This window comes from Propithecus coquereli, unplaced genomic scaffold (assembly GCF_000956105.1).
Source record: "Propithecus coquereli isolate 6110/MARCELLA unplaced genomic scaffold, Pcoq_1.0 Scaffold10, whole genome shotgun sequence".
NCBI classification, from domain to species: domain Eukaryota; kingdom Metazoa; phylum Chordata; class Mammalia; order Primates; family Indriidae; genus Propithecus; species Propithecus coquereli.
This window is the reverse complement of record NW_012133858.1, coordinates 7,274,523-7,284,749: the sequence shown is the minus strand read 5'-3', so window position 1 is coordinate 7,284,749 and position 10,227 is coordinate 7,274,523. Positions and strand designations below refer to the sequence as shown.

The following is a 10,227-nucleotide window of genomic DNA, read 5'->3' as shown; positions in this document are numbered from 1 at the left end:
ATATATTTTTAGTTGTCCAGATAATTTCTTTCTATTTTTAGTAGAGACAGGGTCTCGCTCTTGCTCAGACTGGTCTCGAACTCCTGACCTTGAGCAATCCTCCCACCTCGACTCCCAGAGTGCTAGGATTAAAGGCCTGAGCCACCGCACCCGGCCTAGTCCTTTGCTCTTAAACTGACATTTTTTCCTTTTTTTTTTCCTCCCCCTACAGGTTTTGGTAAGACTAGTCTGAGCCGTAGAGGAAGAGTAATGCCAGGAAAGAGACGTCCTTATGGAGTTATCACGGGCCTTGCAGCTAGAAAAGCAACTGGAATTCGAAAAGGAATCAGTCCTATGAATCGTCCACCCCTAAGTGACAAGGTAGGTAGTATAATGGCTTAATCCTGGATCAGATATTCTTTTCCTTTATTTGTATTAACATTTTTGTGAATGAACTTGAGAGCGCATATTATTTTATTTTATTTTTTTGCGTACTTTGAGGCTGATATGAAAAATTTAAAATGTAAGTAAAAATAATTGGCATTCATGAAGAATACCAAAATATAAATTTTTTTTTTTATGAGTGCCTGGTTTTCCCGTGTTTATGTCTATATACGCTTTTTAACAGCTTTATTGAGGTATAATTTTCATACCATAAAATTCTCTTGTTTTAAGTACACAATTCAGTGAACGTTTACAGACTTGTACAATCTCCACAACAATCTACTTCTAAAACATTTCTATCATCCTAAAAAGAAATCTCATGCCCATTTGCAGTCATGCCTCATCCTCTGACCCAGGAAACCACTAATCTACTTTTTGTAGATTTTCTACAGATTTGCCTTTTTTACACATTTTATGTAACCAGAATCATACAGTAATAATATGTGGTCTGCCATTTAGCCATATTTTTGAGGTTCATTCGTGTTGTAGCATGTATTGGTACTTCATTCCTTTTTATTGCTGAGTAATGTTATATAGATAATACCACATTTTGTTTATCCATTCACCAATTGGTGTACATTTTGCTTATTTCCATTTTGGGGGGTTATTATGAATAATGTTGCTGTGGACATTCACCTGCAATTTTGTGTGGACATAGATTTTCATTTCTCTTGGGTAGCTACCTATCCCTTACTTGATATTTTTAATTACAGTTATTTACCACCATAAGTTAACTACTTTTCAACCCTTAAGTGAAGTTTTATTTATATCTCAATGTGTTGTTTTTGAATTGGCTATCTTCTGTTGCTTTATATATAGTAGGTCTGAGCCATCAAGGAATTTAATATTCTACTCATCTATTTTTAATCCCTTTGGTTCTTTGGCTTATGAGAGTAAATCATACTGGTAAAAAATTTAGGGTGTTCATTCCTTTATTGTCTTAAACTTGGATATTCTTGTTGGAACAACAACTGCCTTAGAATCTTTAACTGTTCAATTCTGCCATCACCAATATTTTCCTTTCCCTCTAAAATTCTGTCGGAGAAGTTACTATTAGGCCAGGCACAGTGGCTCATGCCTATAATCCTAGCGAGGTGGGAGGATCGTTTGAGCTCAGGAGTTCAAGACCAGCCTGAGCAAGAGCGAGACCCCATCTCTACTAAAAATAGAAAGAAATTAGCTGGGCATGATGGTGTGTACCTGTAGTCCCAGCTACTTGGGAGGCTAAGGCAGGAGGATGGCTTGAGCCCAGCAGTTTGAGGTTGCTGTGAGCTAGGCTGATGCCATTGCAATCGAGCCCAGGTGACAGAGTGAGACTCTGTCTCCAAAAAAGAAAAGAAGTTACTGTTTATCCAAGGATTAGAAAACATCAGTGAGATGTGGATGCTGGAAATGAGATTGGGTTTAACTGCTAACTAATGACTTGTGCCTGTAAAAATTATAAATTATCACACGTGGTAGTCTTCTCAGTTGCTTTAAAATAGTTAAAATTAAAAATGTTAAATTATAGAGTGCTAAGAATGTACTAATAGTAAGATTTCATTTATTCAAACTCTGTAAATCTGATGGTTTTGGCAAAAGTATGGTTTGAAATTTGCTGTTTCTTAAAAACTTTCTTCAACCTGAATACAGATTAATAGTCTGAGTAGGATAGAATGTAGTACTTGTGAAGCTCATTATTTTCCAGCAATTTAGAAAATTTCTATTTAAATATAAGTAACTCATACCATTCTTTTCTATTCATTAAAGCAAGTTACCCAAATAACTTAATTGGCTTTGAATTGCTGTATGTACTTAGAAAAATTTTACTTAAACAAAAAGTTGTGAGCATAGACTTTATATTACTTTATCTCTTCCTTTTCATAATTCATATGAATTAGGGAGGTTTTTATTTCAATAAAAATGTACAAAATTTTCTTATCTATGAAGTGAATGACTAATTATATGGGAAAAGATAGCAAATTAATTTATGCTACTAGTATTTACTGGGGGAACAAATGGGCTGTGCTGACTGAGCAGTAATTGTTTCTAAGAATAAATATTCTTTTTTATTCAAGAGAGTCACTTTAAAAATACCTGTCAAGTAAAAGTTGTGTTTAAGTTTCTAAGAGATTCTTCTCCTGGATTATATACATTTGTCAATGCTAATTCTGTAACTTTGCCCTTTTCTATGCAGAATTTCCCCAAATTAGGGGTATATTGTGTTCTGCAGAACCTTTAACTTGATTTCAACAATATTAAACCATTTAGTACTTCTGTGAACTTAAAAAAATTTGTGATTGTTACATAGATATAGCAGTTATTTTATATTCATGGGTAGGTAGTTTTTTAATCATTTGTATGATTTTGACAGTTAAAAATAAACACCTTATACCTGTACTATGAAATACTATTCAGCAATAAAAAGAAATACAATATTAATACACATGACAGCATGTGTACATCTCAAATCATGCTAAACAGTAGAAGCCAAACACAAAAGACTATGTACTGTATGATTCCATTTATTTGAAATTGTAGAAAAGGCAAAACTATAGGGACAGGTCGGTCATTGCCTGGATGGGAGTCAGGAGAATAGAAGGAATTAACTGCAGAGGGGCACAAGGAAACGTTTTAGGGAAAGGGCACCATTCTATATCTTGATTATGATGTGGTTACATGATTCTATGCAATTATCCAAATTCATCAAACTGTACACTGAAAATTTTATTATGTGTAAATAATACCTTAATAAAAATTTACATAAAAACTAAAATACCTTTATTTCTTTCCCTCAAGGAATAATTTTTATATTTAAATTATAGTAAAACAAAACCTAATTTCTAGGTATACTTTTTTAAAAATACACATTCACACATATACAGACTTTAGACCCATAGAACATGCATTCACCACATATTAAGGGATTATTGTAAGTTCTATTACACGTATTCATCATTAAACAAATGTTGACTGTGTACCCATTGTAGACAAGGTAAAAAGGATTCTGCAATGAACTCAATAGAAAATCTCCTGTTTTCATGGAGAATGCAAGTCTAGTGAAGAAGATAAACATTAAATTATCACACAGACAACTATATGATTATAATATGGCAGTTACTTTGAAGGAAAATGACATGTGACAATAGCATCATGGAAGGAACTTTCTCATTTACCTATAAAATAGTTCTTGGTGTTATTATTAAAGACAAAGTACAAAGTTTGGAATGGGCCATTTAGTCTAATTTCATAGCTTTTCACCCGTGCTCTTGGTACTCTTTATCCCTGTTTTTACCGTTACTTCTTTTCTAAATGTTCATAAAAGTGAAAACTTTATGTTTTTATAGTAGTTAGTAGATATTTATGAAGCACTTCTCATATGCTTAAAATAATAGGGGACTCCATAAGTATAAGATATGGTCCATATTGTAAAGGACTTTAGAGAAGTCTGCATAGAATATATGGAAACCTGGTTTTGATGATGGATTTAATTTATATGTGTGGAGGAAGAAAAAGTATACATTTCATGTACTTGTGTTTATTATGATATTTAATTTTTCTTTTTTTCCTTTAACCATTTCTATTCCCACTTCTTTGTTGTTAACAACCTCCCAATTTTTCTTTCTTACACATTTGTTTTGAAACTTCCCTTCACTTAGTACCAAAAATCATGTTTCTATAAATTATTCCCTACTTTGCATTTCTAGCTCTCTGATTCTTCTCTTGAGCTCCGGAGCCACGTTTCCCAATGCCCCAGAGCACCTCAAGTATTTTAAGTATAATGTGGTTTTCATCTTTTCAGTCACTTAGACTGGAAATTTTTAAGTAGTTTTAGTTTCTCCATCTTCCATATCTACACCTCCAAGCAGTTGTCGATCCCTGTTCATTCTGCATCTGAAATGTTTATTTTAATAGAGTATATAGCAAAAAGCAATCTGATTAACGTAGTTTCTTGCCTTCTGAAAGAATATAGAACGATATTTTCCAGTGTTAAAAAGGAAGGCAAACCTTCTGAGACAAAATGAAGTGCAGAGGAAGCCAGTTGCAGTTCTCAAGAGACCTAACCAGTTAAACAGAAAGTAAGTACTCCAATATAAATCAATAACATGTATTGTGCGTAAATAAACACTTCTGGCACTAGGTGTTCCATAGAATGAATTTGCAATGTTTCTTCTAGTTATCTGGTCATTTTCAAGACAGATTTTTAAGGTATCTGTTTGAACATCCAACATAGAAGCATTCAGTAATAGCTTTCATATTTCTTAGAGGCAGTGTTATTGATAGATTTAACTAGTATAAACTATTTAAAAAGCATCACCCTGTTTCTTTGACATATAGAGCAAAATTGCAAAAGATGATCGTTTTGGTAAAAATCTTTGTTTTTGTGGTTTTGCTTTTTTAATTTGAGATGGGGTCTTGCTGTATCACCCAAGCTGGTCTTGAATTCCTGGCCTCAAGCAATCCTCCCACCTCGGCCTCCTTAGTAGCTGGGACTATAGGCATGCACCACCATCTGTGCCTGGCTTATTTTGGTAAAAATCTTAACACCTCTGTCAAAATTATTCAAAATTGGGAATTCTGAAAGCTGAATTTGTTACTCAGTCTGGATGGCTCTTACTAGAACACTGAATCACAGTGTAGGTTATTTGTGGAAAAAGCAAACTAGAAAGAAAGAGTTCTCCATGAATGGATCTTAAGCTGAAATTATTCTTATATTAAATTGAATATAATAGCAAAAACCTAAAAATTATGACCTGTAGGCTGGGCACTGTGGCATGTGCCTGTAGTCCCAGCTACTCCGGAGGCTGAGGCAGGAGGAATGCTTAAGCCCAGGAGTTGGAGGCTGCATTGAGCTATGATGATGCCACTGCATGCCTGCATGACAGAGCTAAGACCCTGTCTCAAAAAAAAAAAATTACAACTTATTGTTAAGGCATTCTGTTCTCTGTAAGGATAAAGTAGGCAAAGGAAGCTCACAAGCTATGAAGATTTCTTATTCAGTTTCAAGTACCATTTATTCATATCTTATGGAAGATAATTCATAAAACAAAACCTGGGATGAGGTTTTTTAATAAATGGAATGGCTAGAATTGCTGTTTAACGTTAACCATTATCTTTTGGGAATCATTTGGTTGTAACTGTTGTGAAAAAGGACCTTCTCAAATAAAAACCTGTCATTTACATGTTAATTGGGCTAGCTAGGGAAATTTTGCATCTGAACGTCTAAGATTGGAGGTAAGATTGGGGAACCTGTTAGCACTTTTTTATATAATAGATAAATATGAAATTTTGTTTTCTCATACTTCACCAACTTCCTATAGAAAACAGAAAGAAATTGGTGAAAGTCAAGTCAAACATAATTTATTAACAGTGCAGTGGAGGCTGATCTTGATCTGTAACCCAGTACTTTGGGAGGCTGAGGCAGGAGGATTGCTTGAGGCCAGTACTTCGAGACCAGTGTGGACAATATAGCAAGATTCTGCTTCCACCACAAAAAATTGCAATGGAGCTGGGTGCAGTGGCTTTTCCCTGTAATCCCGGCAATTTAGGAGGATGAGGCAAGAGGGTCACTTGAGGCCAAGAGTTTGAGACCAGCCTGGGCAACAGTGAAAAAAACATTAGGCATGGTGGTGCACGCCTGTAGTGTCAGCTACTCGGGAGGCAGAGGCAGAAGGATCCCTTGAGCCTAGGAATTTGAGGCTGCAATGAGCTATATGATCATGCTACTACATTTCAGCCTGGATGACAGAGTGAAACTCCCTCTCTTAAAAAAAAGAAAGTGCATCCTCTGCATGAAACAACAAGGAGTGGAAAAGTATTTTTCTGTGCTTTATATTACTATATGAAGATTTCTGAGTGAGAAAGGAAAGAAAGCTGGGAGGATATGGTATTTTTCAAGTCTTTCTCTATTTTTGCTTTTCAGTTTTGCTATGATGTGCCTGGGTATGGTTTTTCTTTGTACTAAAGAAAATACAGTACTTTGTGCTGTATTTATTTACGGGTAAATAAATGTATAAATTTATGTTTTCACCAAATTTAGGAAATAACACTAAAAATGTGATTTTTAATGTCTTCACAAGACATCTTATGTGTGAGACATTAGAAAGTTAAATTTTTGGAAGATAAATTACTTCAGAATTAACCAGGTAGTTATGTGATATGCTGCAGAGGGAGATGTTTGTAGATCAAATCTCAATAGCTTCATGTAAGTAAGAAAATAATTCAGAGTTGTTGTGTTACATGCACTTCAAGTTTTTAGTCTATGAATTGAACTGTTTTTGCTTACTTTTTCTTAAGGTATTTGAAAGCAGTTAAGTGGCTCAGATTATTCATGTTTTATGTGTTTTTGTTGCAGAAATAATGTTCCAGCTAATTTTACCAGGAATGGAAATAAATTAAGCCATCAGAAAGATACACGTCAGGCAACTTTTCTTTTCAGAAGAGGCCTGAAGGTATTCAAAAAAACCTTGGTGGTGGTTTCTTTTTACTCAGAGAGGATCCTAAACAGCCATCTTTAGTAATCATCAGTCATAGGCAGGATTGGGTTCAGGGTGTAGAGAACATGATGTTTGATTAATTCTTTGTATTATATTTTTTCTATATACTATCTTTTGTTGCCCTCCATAACAGTGTCTTATAAGAATTTAACATGTTATTTAGGAATAAACTTATATTTGCCACTTATTCTAATACAGGAACTCCAACCAAGAAGTTTTGCTAGAATAGCACCGGCCTCTGTGCTGCATTCATCCACAGGCCACACTGGGTTATAAAGTTACCAAGCAGCATAGCTCTTTGGATTCAAATCCTCTGCTTTCTGTGGGATCTACTGCTTTTTTTTTCCCTTCAGGTTCAGGCCCAGTTGAACACAGAACAACTGCTAGACGATGTAGTAGCAAAGAGAACTCGTCAGTAAGTTTCAATTTGTTTTTCAAGGTGTATTTCAAAACTCCCAGAATACTAACTGCCCAAATTACCATGTGCCCCAGTCCAAAAGAAATCAAATGAGGCCCAAAATAAAATTGAGCCTGAAAGTTGGGCCCATGGCGCACATCTGTAGTCCCAGATGCTCAAGAGGCTGAGGAGGAAGCCATGAGGCTTGAGCCCAGGAGTTCGAGGCTGTAGTGTTCAATGATAGTACCTGTGACTAGCTACTGCACTCCAGCCTGGGCAACATAGCAAGACCTTGTCTCTAAAAAGAAAAGAAATTGAGCTTGAAATAAATAAAATCCTATTTTGTTTTTTATTGTTTTTCTTCAAAAAAACCTTTTGAATTTTCACATGTCAATATTGTAACAGTTTTAGCACCAAGTAATTTACTCTATTTTTTAAATTGCTATCCCATTTTAATGAAACAGGTTTTTGGTTTGTTCTTTTTTCTTCTTCTTTTTTTTTTTTTTGGCTATAACTGCTTTTATACAAATCAACCTATTTAGAGAATGAATAGAAGAAAATCCAGTAGAACTTTCGGAAAATTTGTAAAACTTTAAAAACAATAGAGTGCTTTTCTTTTCACATAATCTTTTTTTTCTTTACTCCTATAAAAAGTCTTAAAAATCTGTTTTTATCGGTTAATAATTACACTTCCCAGGTGTGAGTTGTGACATTCTAATTCCATCAATGTGATGAAGTTTTGAGATTAAACTATTTAAAATTATGGCTACTTTTTGGGAAAAAAACATATAGAGTTGGCCCTCGGTATCTGTGGGAGGGATTGGTTCCAGGACCAGCAAAGATAAATATAATCCTTGGATGCTCGAGTCCCTTATAGTCAACCCTTTGAGTTTGGTTGACTCCACTGATATAGAACCCGCAGATATGGAGGGCTGATTGTAAAACATGGTCATGGTCCAGATATGATACCAACTATCATGGGGCATGATTTTGAGCAATTGGAGTATAAGAAAGGAAATGATTTGAACCTGATGCTGGCACCATTCTTTAGCACAAGGGTCATGACATTGGAAACTATAAGGAAGGAAATAATAATCATAGCCAATTTGCTTCTGCAATGAACACTATTTACTTAATTGTGACAACATAAATGTTTATTTGTTTTGAACTTTGAGAATCAACCTGTAGACAAAGCACAAATTAGTTAATTTCAGAACAGAGTATAATATAAATATCAAATTTTGACTAATGTAAACATAGAGTTGATAAAAAGTGGGAAGTACAAAGTGAGAGAAGAGGTGAAAGGACAGAATAGATGTATTGTTATCCTCTCATACAAAGTTAGGAAGGGAGTCAAGAGACACTACTGAAAGAAATAGAGATTTAAGTAAAGTTACAATGGAAGTAAAGTAGTGGTATAGCCATCAAAATGTTTAGAGGTAGGTAGGGAAACTGGAGGATAGTGTGATGAGCTAAATCTATACACTGCAGCAAGATTTTACTACATAAGCATCTTGTTTAGTAAACTGGAAATAACCAGCAAGCAATAAAAATAGGAAAAGTTAAAAATGCTGCCTCTGGGGAGCAGGAATAGAAAGGAGAATAGTGGGGTGAAGGACTTTTGCTTTTCCTTAGAAGCCCTTTGGTACTATTTGATTTTTTTAAAAAAGTATATATATTTATTACACTGAAAAATATTTAATAACTAAAGTCAAGGTCCCAAGTGCTATACCCAAGATGCTGATTCATTTATATCCTTCCTGACAGGGTTCAGGTATCTGTTTTTTAAAAGCTAAGAAAAAATAATGGCTACTTTTAAAATGTGTATTTTTTGTGTGGAATATATTAATACATAGAATTTATAAACTTCCATTTTAATGAAATGTTTGGGTTTTTTTGAAACTAGATGGCGAACTTCTACCACAAATGGAGGAATTTTGACTGTATCCATTGACAATCCTGGAGCAGTGCAGTGCCCAGTGTAAGTCTTTTCTTTCTTTTTGCAAAAATTATAACCCCTCAATATATAAGATAATAGAAAGGTATTGGACTTCTGCTCAGAATATGATGTACAAGTTAGAATAAACTGAGATGTGAGGATAAAAGTAATACTTGTGATACAAAATGGAAATAGTATAGTGTAAAGTTAAAAGTAAAAGCTCGGCTGGCTGTGATGTTAGCTCATGCCTGTAATCCTAGGACTTTGGGAGGCCGAGGTGGGAGGATCGCTTGAGGCCAGGAGTTCAAGACCAGCATGAGCAACATAGTGAGACTCCGTCTCCACAGAAAATAGAAAAATTAGTCAGGTGTAGTGGCTCAGGCCTATAGTCCCACCTACTCGGGAGGCTGAGGCAGGAGGATCACTTGAGCCCAGGAGTTTGAGGTTACAATGAGCTATAATGACACCACTGAACTCTAGCCTGGGCAACAGAGCAGGGGAAGGAAGGAAGGAAGGAAGGGAGGGAGGGAGGGAGGGAAAGAGGGAGGGAGGGAAGGCTCCCATGATTTCTGGTTCTGTAGCCCCAAATAACCAGTTTTTAAAAATGTTTTTATTAAAAAAATTCTGTACATTTATAACAGTATGTAGTTTTATGAGTGTATATCATACTACTCTTCTCCCCTACCCCTGTAATATTTTGGATGTCTTTACTTTTCAGACCGTACAGACCTACCTTGTCTTTAAAGTCTTCATAGTGTATTCTTTTATCTAGATGAGCTTAATTTAATTAACCCTTTCATTATATTTATTGCATTATAAACTTTATAGATTTATGGAGTTTATGATCTAGTCAGCCATTTTAATGATTTAAATGAAAAGAACATAGGATGGGTCTCTAAGACTTCAAAAGTTGCTCAATTTTTTTTGAGACAGAGTCTCACTCTTTTGCCCGGGCTAGAGTGAGTGCCCTGGCGTCAGCCTAGCTCACAGCA

At 35.1% G+C, this 10,227-nt stretch overlaps 1 protein-coding gene across 1 annotated transcript in view; it reads left to right on the top strand.

Annotated features, from left to right (window-relative positions):
- The window catches only part of FYTTD1 (forty-two-three domain containing 1), a 29,863-nt gene that overhangs the window by 14,222 nt on the left and 5,414 nt on the right, over positions 1 to 10,227 (top strand). Inside the window, exons 3-7 of the mRNA XM_012641231.1 lie at positions 212 to 360; positions 4,369 to 4,481; positions 6,758 to 6,854; positions 7,253 to 7,314; positions 9,203 to 9,277. Of these exons, the coding sequence (XP_012496685.1) occupies positions 212 to 360; positions 4,369 to 4,481; positions 6,758 to 6,854; positions 7,253 to 7,314; positions 9,203 to 9,277 (496 nt within the window). The remainder of the gene's footprint in view (positions 1 to 211; positions 361 to 4,368; positions 4,482 to 6,757; positions 6,855 to 7,252; positions 7,315 to 9,202; positions 9,278 to 10,227) is intronic.